The 13,787-nt window shown below is 33.4% G+C and overlaps 1 protein-coding gene across 6 annotated transcripts in view; it reads right to left on the bottom strand.

Moving 5' to 3' along the window:
* Positions 1-13,787, bottom strand: part of PHF14 (PHD finger protein 14) — a 151,800-nt gene that overhangs the window by 94,193 nt on the left and 43,820 nt on the right. For all 6 annotated transcript variants that reach the window (XM_071735327.1, XM_071735326.1, XM_071735328.1 and 3 more), the window contains exons 13-14: positions 12,454-12,585; positions 8,231-8,399 (exon numbers count right to left, since the gene is read on the bottom strand). In XM_071735327.1, the coding sequence (XP_071591428.1) occupies positions 8,231-8,399; positions 12,454-12,585 (301 nt within the window). The remainder of the gene's footprint in view (positions 1-8,230; positions 8,400-12,453; positions 12,586-13,787) is intronic.

Raw genomic sequence — 13,787 nt, 5'->3', positions numbered from 1 at the left:
GTTAATGAGAATCTAAAGACAAGAGAATAAAACAATAAGCATCAGAATGCTATGGAATAATTTTGAACAAAAATGTCATTGGGAAGGAGTAATTTCATTACTACATAACAGAAGACAACTCAGATATGTAACATAAGATGAGCAATATACTCTCAGAAAACAGAAATGGGAAAACTTTCCACTTCTACTAAAACAAGTAACCTAATGGAATCACTGTGCATCAAAAGCATCACAGGTTTTCAAAAGACTAAGAAAGAAACCACACAGATTGAAAATGCAAATATAATATGATTTCTCTCCTGTCAAATACAGATCATGACAACTTTGCTAAGACAGCAATTTTTAATCTATAATACGACCTAATCCTTATTAAGAGTTCAACATTATAAATAATCTTTCCCAATTACAAAGTTACAATCAAGTAAGAAAAAAATCTCTTTGAAGAGAAAAATCTCTCTGACTTCCTTTACTTTGTTAAAAGGCAGAAAAGATACTCTATTCATGGCACCACACAAGCATGAAAGTATTTTAAATACAGGTAAGGACAGCCATAGAGACACCAGGTGGCACACTCGCTCAATACAGATCAAAGTGAATACCTTAAATAGTACATAGCACTACTATTCAAAACATATCTATGAAATAATTACTTCACTTTCCAAAAAGCTAGAAGTAATAAAGCAGGTACTGTCAACCAAAAAGAAACAGTAGCAAATAAAACTACGATTATAAACAGAAACATATCAACCATGAAGCTTAATTACACAGAATTACAATTTTCCCACTCTTCTTTTTTCATCTCAGTTTTTTGAGAACTTTTATTTTCTAGAAAAGCAAAAAATTTGCAGCATTCTCATTGTCAACCTACTGAATCTGGCAATTGACTAGAAACTACAGTTTATATGACTTAAAACTTGTAGTGGAATTTGAGAACTAGCAGGATTGCCTTCTATCTATCTTTCTTTCTATTTTTCTTTTTAATACTAATTTTCTCCAAAGCACACATTTGGAGAACTGAAACATAAGCAGGAGGGCAAAAAAGACAGAAAAAAGTCATTCCACACATGTTGCTAAAACAAGTGATTCTTTTCTGGAAAACTGAACTTAAATGCACTTATTTGCAGAAATTATAGATACACTAGTTACTTTTACTTATAGAGGTATCAATATTTACATGACTGGAATACTGTCTGGGATATGTCCATCTGTTCAAGCTTTTGGTACATAAAATGTAGTGAAATTTCACCTGTGGTGCTTTTTTCCCCTTCATTTCTTAAAACAGCAAATCGACAAACCAAAGCAATCCCCAAACCCCAAGCAAAAAAGATAAAATTCAAAACTGATACACTCCATTCACTTTTATGCACTTATTTATTTTACTTCCTTCCTTCCTAAATTTAACTTCAAGCCAAAAGAAAGAATCCTGTACTATTGCATATCCATGCATTTGGCAAAATGATGCGATAGAGTTTTTGTTTGTATTGACACATGATGAGACTAAGCCGAGTTTGTACATTCAGTGATGAAGAAAAAAAAAATAATTTATGATGTTCTTCATACTGAAAAACTTCACTTTTAGAAGCTGAGTAACTCCTGATTATTTAATGTTCAACAACAGCAATTTCTTTGAAGTTGAATATGCCAAAACCACTACTGTTAGACAGTTGCTATAAAAGGTCTTCCAGGTACTTATTTAGAAGAGATACTTAAATGCAGTGATCAGTCATTGACAATGCTAATTAAAATTATGACTGATAAGTATAATTTTTTTAAATTATTTGTTGGATTTTTCTATGTAGCACTGATACACTCAAATTGAATTGACATTCTGTTTTCCTCCTTTAGCCATTTTTTATTCAAAACTTCTATAACATCACATGATTAAGTCATATAATTAGATGTTTGAAAACAATTTCGGTGGAAATGCTTCAGTTAAATGCAACCTAACAATCCTGTTTATCTTTTAATACACTTGATAAGCACTAAAACCCCTGAAAAAACAGTGCTCTGCTATCTTTTGCTATTTGTAAAAAAGAAATAATAATCTATTCTAAACAGCAGCATTAAAAAAAAAAAAAAAAAAGAACCATTCTACACAGTAACTCCCTGTGCTAAAAAAAGTTTGTAGATGCTGTCAGTATTTTTTAAAATACTATTATTTTTTAAAACTACTCAACTTCAGACTGTCACCTGTCAGGCACAGATTTTTCTTCCATGCTCCAAAGAACAAAGAGCACAGTCTTTGCTAATAATTCTTTCCTCTAAACACAGATTTTTTAAGGATAAGCAGAAAAATCAGTCTGTTCATTTTTATTTTATATAATGTAATTATAGGAAAAAGGTATCAGATTTTCAGGCTTTAGATAACAAAAATAAGTTTGGTATCAGAATATCAGAAAGTTTCATTTAACTACCTCAAACTATTCAGTTCCCAAAATGCCTTAACATAAGGCCTTTTTCACCTTTATAACACTAGGCAAGTACCTCCTTTTCAATAATAAGGAACCAAAAATGGAATTTACACACACACAAAAAAAACCCATACCACCCTCATTAAGACTACCAGGATCTGACAGCATTTGTCAGAAGATAAACATGATTTTGTTTCAAAATATTTGCCAAATTACAGGAGAAATTATCCTCTACCACCTCTTACAGCAGACAGCTAATCAAAGCTCCACAATATCACTGTAGAAGATGTACACATATGTGACATGTCTGAAATAAACTTCATTACACTTCCAGACAACAGCCTGTACTATAGGGAAAACATACTTCATGTAATTCTGAAGTAAAGAAATTCAGTGAAATACAATTTAGAGAAATTTAAGGGAGAGAGGAACACTTTGCAAAAATAGGGACACCCCAGACTATTATTCTCCCCAGACTATTATTCTAGCAATGACACCTCAAATCAACAATCACCTGAGTTTCCTTTTTTGCTCAAGGGCAGCAAAATTGTGAATTTGTTAAAAGCTCCGATTTGTAAATACTATGAGAACAAACATAAACAGTTGAATAGATGAAAATCATTACTCTCTCAACCTACTCTTAAGTTGAGATACCTTACTTGTATCTCTTAAAATATTTTTTCCAAATGAACAAACTACTGTAGACTTTTAATCTGTTCAATATAAATATCCAATATGAAAAAAAAAACCTGTTCTGATAAGCAAATGTTAAACATCTTCAGATTTCAAATAAAAAAATATGTTCACAGACATCTGGTTTACACAGATTGGCAGTTGACTTTTATTAGCTAATCATTAGTTATTAACTTCTCTGAAAGTAACCATCAGTAGAAATAATGACTTCTGAAGCTTCTATAAGTATGAAATTTTAATTACAAATACTAAAGGTTTTAAATATGCTAGCTTAAATTATGCACTGAAATTGAGAGTTTTTTAAAAGATTACTACATATGATTGGTATAAGAATAAACAATGAAAGAAATTATGCCCGTGACTACAACCCTTACACACCAGATTATTATGTCTCCCTACATTCATCACAGTAGAATTCTGCTATGTGTAAATTTACCTCTGTTCATCTAGGCCATTCTAAATGGTCTTTTTTAGAAAGTGTAAAAATCAGAAATGTCTTCTAGTAAACTTTACGTTTTAATGTACAATGTGATAGGTACCATCTCCATAAAAATGCAGACTGGGCTCCTTGTCAGCCAGTGCTGGCTGGAGTCTGTCCTCCAATACTCTTTGAAATTGCTGCTATTCCTACTTAGAAATACCCTCCAAAGTATTTGGAAACTGAAAGATAAAAATACTGGACAACACTCACAGGGTTGTTTTAAATCTCATGTGGCATTAGCATGCAAAATACTGCCCTGACCCACAGTCAACATAGTGAAGTGTAACAAGGGAGAAACACTGTCCTTTCTGTGGATAATCTGCTGCAGTTTTACTTCTCTCATACTTGCAAATTTATAGAAGGAAACTGAGTCTCTGATACCACACAGAAACTGTGAACACCAGTGTACTTCAATTGCCACAAGGTCTCTGACCAGCACTGTTCTGATGTAAGAGATTAGATTGAATTAAGATTTGAACAATGACGTTCCCAGAAGAAAACCTAAGTTTTGATTAAACTGTCTTACCTTCCTCTCAGTAAGTTCAAAATTATTATTTCTCACAACCAGTGACAAGTTATGAGCCAAGCTTTTTGCACAAAGCAGATTGAAGGTGTGAAGAAAAGGCATCTCATTCAAAATAATGGAAGAGCATCACATCCCACTCTCAGTCTCTGCTAGGACACAGGCTAAGTACACTTAAGTCTCTTAAGAAAAACTTGAAAAGATCTTTTAAGTTCATAAAGGAGGATAAATAGTACAGGTTGTCAAAACCAAAATTAGATGTCATTATTTCTTGCAATAATGCAAAACAAAAGGAGTTTAAAGTGGAAAAACCCTACCACTATTTTCTTCAAAAAACAATTTTTCCCTGGAAAAGAAAATCTACAAAATGAATTAATTCAGTTGCTTTGCAAGATAACACAAAGAAATAAAAAATTTTAAAAGGATTCAGATACACATCCTTAATTGGATGAGAAACAATGGTAAAATTATGAATACTTCTAAAACGTTTTTTTACTCATCAGAGTACACCCCAAGCAGACAGAAAATATATTTAAAAGGACCTACAAAAAAGGAAAATGACAATTTTTCATGAGAGAGGATATTCTTTATCACCTTTGAAATCAGTGTTAGCAAATAAGAGCTGCTAACAGCTCCATAGTCAGAACAAACTGTAAAAAATTTAAATTCTGAAAGTATGAATTAACTTGACTTTTTTTTCATGCAATTAGATCTAGGCTTAGTTAATCATACACATTTGTATAAAATGTCTTACAAATACCAGGTACTATTGTCATCAGTAACATCTAATGGGACTTTATCAAAATACAACAGGGCTTACCCACAATTTCTGTCAACAAAGTAATGAAGATTTAACTGTGATAAACTACTGCAACGAAATCTAAACATGTAAGATGCATTCTGTTGTCCCAGGTACGTGAAAAAACAACTTCTCTCAATTATACCAATTCAAGATAAATTTATGCAAAACAAGTAGAAATTCCCTTAAGAACAAAAAATACACAGTTCAACAGTCTTATAATTGCACTTGTTGATTATAACTGTAAGCAAGGCTGATTACACCCTGTTAGCTAAGCAAGCTTGCCAACTCTTTTGAGAAGAAAACTAGATTGAATAAAACATGGCCAGAGATACAGTGTACACTGAGAAGAGAGGACTAAGTTTATTTTCAAATTGCTAATTTTGATTCTTTATTTTATGCTATTTAAAGGTATTTAAGCAGTGACTACATAAAGGACAGAACAAATATCTGGGCATTGTTGAAATTCACCAAACAGATGTTCTCTGTGTAGTCAGAGCCAATCTCATATGAGAAGATGTTAGAGGTCAGGTTTTTTTCCTCTCAAACATACAAACAGGCTAACAAATGTATTTTCTCCCTAAAAAGGAAAAACCCAACAGAACCAAGTAAGCAACAAAAACTAACACCAGCTTTCCCAGCTTCACAGCAAAAGTGATCCCATACTACCAGTAAGTAACTACTGAGTCTTCAGAGGTCTGTTATCTTCATTTTGCTATATAGACTGAGAGCACCAAGATCATGAAAGTTTTCAAATGAAGGAAATCATCCTAGCTCAGAGAAAATGAATCCAGCAGGTGCCAAGGGTTTAAACCTTCTCTTCTACAGTTAAGACAGTAGGAAGCAAAAACAAAAGCAAAAATACCCAACAACCTGTCAGCTATGGCAAAGAGAGAACTTTGAAAGAGAAGTCTTGCCCAGAGGACAGTGAAGATGTAATCTTGCACATCTGTATTTTGTAGAAAAGCAGGGAACTAGACAGGAACTGAAATATAGCCTATAAATTCAAGCAATGGAACAGTCCATCTTAGACTGGTAGCAGTAGTTTTTCCACAGTGCAATGCTGTATTGTGCCAACATACAAAGTCCACTCAAAGTAAATTTAATCTCTCTATTACATACCACAATGTGTGTAAATATATTCTCTAACATGTGAGGTGCCAAATCACTACCATAGCACATCAAGAGTGTCACAGCATGACGGGATCACTTCAGAGCTATCAGGCATCTGTCTCTCCATTTAGAACACAAGCTTGGCAGTTATTACATGGGCATTAGAACAAACCAATCTTGTCTTCTTCTGGATTTCTGTACAATGCCTTATATCACACTTTTGCGTATTACTATTGTGAATGCTTCTCCTGCAATAATTTCAGTTCTCTTCAGTCCCACATGAATCATCATCCCCTAATACCACTACATTATGTATAAAAAGAAAGAAAGAAAGAAAGAAAGAAAGAAAGAAAGAAAGAAAGAAAGAAAGAAAGAAAGAAAGAAAGAAAGAAAGAAAGAAAGAAAGAAAGAAAGAAAGAAAGAAAGAAAGAAAGAAAGAAAGAAAGAAAGAAAGAAAGAAAGAAAGAAAGAAAGAAAGAAAGAAAGAAAGAAAGAAAGAAAGAAAGAAAGAAAGAAAGAAAGAAAGAAAGAAAGAAAGAAAGAAAGAAAGAAAGAAAGAAAGAAAGAAAGAAAGAAAGAAAGAAAGAAAGAAAGAAAGAAAGAAAGAAAGAAAGAAAGAAAGAAAGAAAGAAAGAAAGAAAGAAAGAAAGAAAGAAAGAAAGAAGAAAGAAAGAAAGAAAGAAAGAAAGAAAGAAAGAAAGAAAGAAAGAAAGAAAGAAAGAAAGAAAGAAAGAAAGAAAGAAAGAAAGAAAGAAAGAAAGAAAGAAAGAAAGAAAGAAAGAAAGAAAGAAAGAAAGAAAGAAAGAAAGAAAGAAAGAAAGAAAGAGGAAAGAGAGGAGAGGACAAGTAAAGGGTTCAGGAAGCAGGAACACCAGTTAAATCTTTTCTGTGTGAACAACTGCATGAAATGTTGTCAGTTCCACTTACCCAGACAGCTGTAAGGACATACGTGTTCTTACACATAGAAAAGAATGGAACTTTCTCTCAGTGAGAAAAAGAAAGGGAAAAAAAGCTCCTCTCCTACAGAGGTTCTCAATTATTCACAAAATGTAATTTTGAATTACTCACACTCCTACTGGTTTGAGCTAAATTAATAAATTTGTCTTGAGTCATTCTTCTTAGTCCTAGACCAGGAAAAAGCAGCCATTAGGTAAATCAAACCTGTAGGCCAAACATCCAAAATATTCTGAAATGTAATTAAGGCAAACATCTATATGGTTAGGTCAGGAAAACATTTGCTTAATCCTATCAGTGTATGCTCAGAAGAGTGAAGTATCATGGCTGCTAGTCCAAGCACAAAAAAGTCTGGAAAGTTCTATGAGGAAAATAAAGTTATGCTTCATGAGAGATGAAGTAGGCCACACATTAACATGAGGGACCATAAGGATTTCCTAATATTAAGAATTATATTGGAAGATAAACCATGGGCTATCATGCAAATACAATTCAATCCCTAAACTGGACCAAAAAGTCCCTTGGTATTTTTATGTACATTTTTACAGGCAATGTTGCATATCACACATAAAAAAACTTCTTATATGAGCAAGAAGAAGAGCAAAATTTTAAGAACCAAGACACCAGAAAACAGGAGTATGTTTTTCAATAAAAATGTTCTACTTTTAAATGGAAAAGATGCTAAATATTTAATCAGCACATAAAGCAGGAGCTTTTGCTTCTCTTCTCTAAAAATTATCCTCCAAAAAAGTCTCAGAAAACACAAACTTACTAGGAAGCTAAAAAACCTGACATCACAGGTTAGTCACAAAACATGCAGTCAGGATGTTGCCTGTACATAGGGAAATGACTAATTAATTTGCAGTTTTAACTTGCAATTTTAAGAATTTAAATCTCAGTGTATAAGAACAAAGAGTCCATACTACTAAGGTGAAGAACAGCTGTAAAATGCTAAGCCTATGTGCAAACTGAATTTTCCCTCTTCCTGCAATTAATGGAGGACTATGTGACCCAGGTAAAAGGAAAATCTTGTACAGCTCTCCAGTTTAGTACCGTGTTTCCCAGCTTTTTACTGTAGCAAAACTATTTCTTTAACACAAGTAGTAAAGTATTAAACAGAAGAAAGGGAATTTATAACAAAAACAGAACACTGACCAAACTGAACTACTGCAATTCAAAATGTCCAAAACATAAGTAATCTTCAACAAAATTATTACAAATACGAACTGCATAACAACAACTCAATTATAATTTACCGTGTTTCTGATTGGAATTTTCTTCGGTTCTGGTGGCATATCCTGAGGAACAAATTTCACTGGTTCCTTAATCTGCCTCCTTGATCGTTTGGTCCCATCTGGCAAGGTTTCCATGGCGATATCAGCCTCCATGTCACTGCTACCTGCCTGGTCACACTCTGAGCATTGCCTGCAAAGGGGAAGATTTTCTATTCAAAACTGCAGTAACAAAAGCAGAAAGAGAAATATATTGAAGTGTTTGGGTTTAAAATACATTCAAAAGTCAAGGAACCAAAAGGACACCTGAAGAACTCCTTCAAACGTACCATATTATGAGCAGCTAACCAAAAAATAAACAAGACTTTCTTATTGCTGTTTTTGTTCTGACAGCATTTAAACTTTGAAAATAAAGATTTTGAAAGTGGGATTTAAACCTTCAAGAAGGATGCTCCCTATTTCACCATTTCACCTATTTTCACCATCCTTCCGTACCCCCATTTTTAATGGTGCCCACTGACCTGTAATCTATTCATTATTGTACTGCTTTTACAGTTTAATCGTTGCAATGGCACACTGCTTAATTCAGTATAATCAAAGTGCTTTAGAAACAGGTTTGGAAGAAATGCCTGTTATAAAAATCAATTTTAGTATGAATTTCCTAAGTGGGTTTTAAATCCGAAAAAAAAAGGTAAGAAACAATGATACAGAACTTGGAGACATATATTAACAAACATTGAGTTGAAATACCATGAGTTTTTTAAAAAGTAAAAAAAAAAAAAAAAAAAAATCACAATCAGAACTTCAAAAGTCAACGGATGCTCAAGTAATCCTATTAGCAAGCTCCTTGACAGAATTCACGATAGGAAATCATTGTTTTGTTCTTATTTCAAGAAAATACTTTCCTTATGCAAAGTCAGAAATATGGACGTTAACTAAAACTATGTTAATGAAAACTTAAAAACTATACCCACAGGTGAGAATTCTTTAATTCCTCCCCACAATACACTTTCAACTAAAAAAACTAAAATATTTTCAAATGAATTCCAATTCATCACTCCTCTCATATAAAAAATGTGGCTTTTTCATAACAGCACTTAAATGTGTATAGCTCTGTTAATGCAGGTTCGTAGCAGATCATATATTGATTTTTTTTTTTTTAAGTTCTCCAAGCAAAAGAGCAAATTTGGTTTGGAAGGAGGCAAACAAAACACATGTAATTGTGTTCTTGTCCAAGTGTGTACTGACATTTATCTCCAAAAATTTAAATATTTGTTAAATATTAGTAAAAAACCTGTATCTACACAAAAGCACAAAGTTTGATATGCCACATGTTCACATTTAACTGGTATAATTTTTCCTCTCTGAACTTCAGTAAGGGCTCACACAGCATGAACTCTATCAACTTTCCATGTTTTCTAATCCTTCCAAACTAATCCAAGGAGCACAGCCTCAAATCTCTCCTGGCTATACCAGAAGACAAGAGCAGTCATCATGGTCTGCTGGACAGATCGGTAGCTACCAAGTCAAAATAGAAGGGATCTAATCCTGGATTAGGTAACTGCTATCAGTATAACCCTGACTAAATGAAACCTTCTCCTTCAATTTTTCCATATGTAAAATCGTGGTTACATTATAGTGTTATGAATATTAATCACTTCTTATCTCTAAAGCACTTGAGACCACTGGAAATAAGACATGTATCAGTGCTAGAAGTATTTGCTAGTCTAGAAAAGCAGAAGTACCACAGGGCAGACTGCAGGAAAGGTAACAGTGTCACCCCTCCCTCATGTAAGGATAGAGATTTTAGCAGTAGTCAAAACACAAGGAAGTCACTTTATGCAGTTTTTATACTTTGCAAACAGTTTTGCACCAGCATACACCTCTTCCTCCTCTTTTCAAACCTCAGTTTTCTACACGGTAGCTGTTAACTTTCCCAGGTCTCTTTAAGACACTAAAATATAAAACAAGTAAAAAAGGTATAGCAATGTTCGCAAAATGCTACTTTATACACTTATACATAACTAACATACATACAGCTATATACAGCTAACATAAAATTGTGTGCATGAACACACAAGTAAGGAGACATATGCACTTAAATAAGCAAATGCACACAGACCAAGCTACCATTATTGTGAGGTTTTATAGAAAAAGGCCCTCCAATGATGTACACGACAGAGAAGCTTCAGCGGTAACAGCATTCCTTCAAAATTTTGTGTCTGCTTAGTTAAAAGTAGTTAAAAGTTACTTTGTGTTATTTTTACATGATGCAATGTCCAACTTAAAACACTGAGATTTTTTGTTTAGCAAGCATTACGGAGCACAGCCTTCCATAGCTCTGCAGCATCAGTCATGTCATTAATATATGTAATTTCAGCACAACTGAAAGCACTTATGATCTGCTTAGGAAATTGTAAGCAATAGCTATGGGAGTGTTCAAAAATACTGTGGATGTGCAATTCCTACAAAATGTTTATTTTCACCATTATTATGGTAAAATACGTAGTCTTTATAAATTAAAAAATAAGCATTCTACAACAAAAGCACTGCACTGAAGTGTTTATAAGACAAAAAATCTGAAGCATATGGGATAAACTTATGTAAACTATCTGATGTTTAAATCAGTATGTATTGATAGCATATATGACTCTAATCATCAAGCCTTTTGCAAAGGCTCAAGTTAGCCATAAATAGTAAACAATTAGCAGTGGGAATGGAATAGAAAGCAAAAATTAAGAAACAATTACCTTTACCAGTTACTTGCTTACTATTTTAAAAGAGGACTAGAGTCAACATTTTAAACTACTTTAAAGTCTTTCAACCTCCCTAACATTTCAAAGAAATTCCTACTATAGCCATTTTCTTACTTTACCTTTTTGCAAAACTTCCCATTGTATCCAACACAAAGATCTGAAAAGTACAGGGCCTCCATATTAAAAAAAAAATAATTAAAAAACAGCACTTCTCTTCAAAACTTAATCAAAAGATTAAAACTGTATTCAAAACAGCAGGGGGGGAAACCTGCTGAACTCAAACTTAGATTAAGGGTCTGTTCTACATGCTCTCAACTGATCCTGAAAAGAACACATAAAGGCAGGCTCAATGATGAAAAGAATGCAATCAATACAGCTCAATTTGTCTGCTATAATCTCACACTCCAGAATATACCCTAGCTAATTAGAAGTAATGCTAAGTTTGTGATCCGAGAGATAACTGAAGCATAAAATTCATAACAAAGTTAAGTTATAGCTTTGAAATATAAGCATTTCACCATCTAACCTGACCTGTTCTGCCTTTAACACCTACAGAGCCTTTTAGTGAGCTTTTAGTGAGCCTTTAGTCAGCCTTTTCAACTTGGTTAAAAAGCAGAACAAAAATCAGGAACCTTCCGTGTAAATTCAGAAGCCACCTAAAAAAAATTTAGAAAAATCTTCCATAAATCTTTGTAAATTTGGCCAAAGAGCTCAGAATGCCCTTGAAATAATGGGGAGCCCAAAATCACAGATGACATTAAATAAGTAAAAGAAAATTAAATTCAGAAAAGTATTAGGAATGGTGAAAACCTTTCTGAGATTTTCAGCTTTTATATAGGAAATCTGTATTAATACAGATTAAAGAGTCTGTATTAGTCTGTATATATGACTCATATTTAAGAGTCTGTATAAGGCTGTATATAAGTCTATATAAGTCTGTATATAAACTAGATTTACTGGAGTAAACCCAGGTTTTGACATGGAAAGATAAGGAAAAAAGAGAGACTTCCCATTTCATTACCAACCACCTTCCTCTGTACACAGTCATCAAATCTACCCAAAAAGATTACTTAACTGTTTTATTGAAGTTTTTGAAAAATAAAAAATAATAACAAATTAATAGACATCTTAAGAAAAACAGAATACAATTTCTATTGATTGAAAATAATTTTACTGTATTTTTAGAAAGAATACTTATACTATTCTGATATGGTACTTTAACCATAGACAAGGTGATGACAATTCCTGGAAATGCTGTACATTAAAGCAGATAAAATCTGCTTCTTCATAATTGCTTCTTCAGGACAGTTTAAAACATGAAGAACATTAACACAACACAGCTGCACAATAATTTTGTGACAGTTTGAATATCAGCTCCTTTATCAGGTTATCAGTTATAACAATGTCTAATGTACTTAGAATTTGCAAATCTATTCCTATATATGTCCTGCTTTAAGTACACACAAGACAGCACATCAACTCCATTCTTACCAGTAACTGTTCTTGGTCTTCCTTGGCATCCTTGTGAGAGGTGGATCCAGGCAACCAAGATGATAGTGGAGTTTACAAGTATCACACAGTAGCAGGAGGTGTTGATCATGGTTCTTCTTGCAAATTCCACAACTTTTAATGTAGGTAGCACAAAAACATTGTTATTACATTTGAAATCATAAGAAATAAATAATGTCCCAGCACATTCCCCAGTTCCAATACACAAATGGCAATTTCAATCTGAGTACCTAGGCACGTTTTAAGGAGCTTCTACCTATATTCAGTAAAGCATCAAAGACATCTCATATAGTTAAGAATAAATTATCTTTCAATCTACTTTCTGAGAACTTCTAACTGGTAAGTAATCACTTGATACTTCAACAAAATGTAAAAGCAGCAAATGGAAAAAAGACTACTTGTGCCATCCAGATGCTTAAAAGGAAAATTATGCTGCTCTTATCAAACTAACAGTCATATGCCTATTTTCATAATGCAAGCACCCTGAAATAGGTCTGTGCTGCTATCATGTTGGGCAATTCATCAACTCATATGACATTACATTTCCTTTTTACCATTATTATTTTACTGGAATTTAAATTTCAGTTATTTCAAAAAGATCAGGTGTTCATTGAGTCCATTACAAAATGGAAGTAAATTCCTACATTTGAATGAAACAAAACTAGTAAAGCGTGACTGTTATTTGTATATGTCTGAATTGCCATATCCTCATCCCACTGCCACGTTCTCAAGATTTCCACTTCTCACAGCACCAGAATTATCTTTTGCTTATTTAATCCATCTTCTTCAGTTAGCCTGCTAGCTGGGCAAGACACTGCCCACTTGCTGTGGCTCCAGCCACGGCTGTGACCCTCTAGATAAGAGACAGACCATCCCATTTCTCAACTGGTGGCAAGAGAAGACCATCCAGGATAATATGTATTTGTTACACCATCATGCTCTGGGTTTCTAGACTATGTTCCATTGTTAGGATTAGTTAAAGCCCAGTCATCAGTTTCACAAAAGTTTACACAAGAGTGGAAAAGGTGGAACAAATGACAAAGTGTATACGTTTTATTTTCTTGGGAATTAATAGAAACAGAAGTAGGGAAATTTAAAACTCAAGAAATTCCAAAGGATTTGACAACCCATGAGCAAAAAATGAAAAAATCTTATGACTAGCATTTTATGCACCCAGCCACTGAGACTTAACAGCATCAGCACTGCTTGCAAAATTATCAACATAGATGCTTGCATTAAAAGGACAAGATGACCAGTTAAAATTTTTCATGTGCACTGAGGTGAAGAATTGGCTACTATTCAACTTAGCCTTCAGA

This window comes from Heliangelus exortis, chromosome 2 (genome assembly GCF_036169615.1).
Source record: "Heliangelus exortis chromosome 2, bHelExo1.hap1, whole genome shotgun sequence".
In the NCBI taxonomy this organism is placed as follows: Eukaryota; Metazoa; Chordata; class Aves; order Apodiformes; family Trochilidae; genus Heliangelus; species Heliangelus exortis.
The sequence above is the reverse complement of the archived record's forward strand: the minus strand, read 5'-3'. Positions and strand labels throughout refer to the sequence as shown.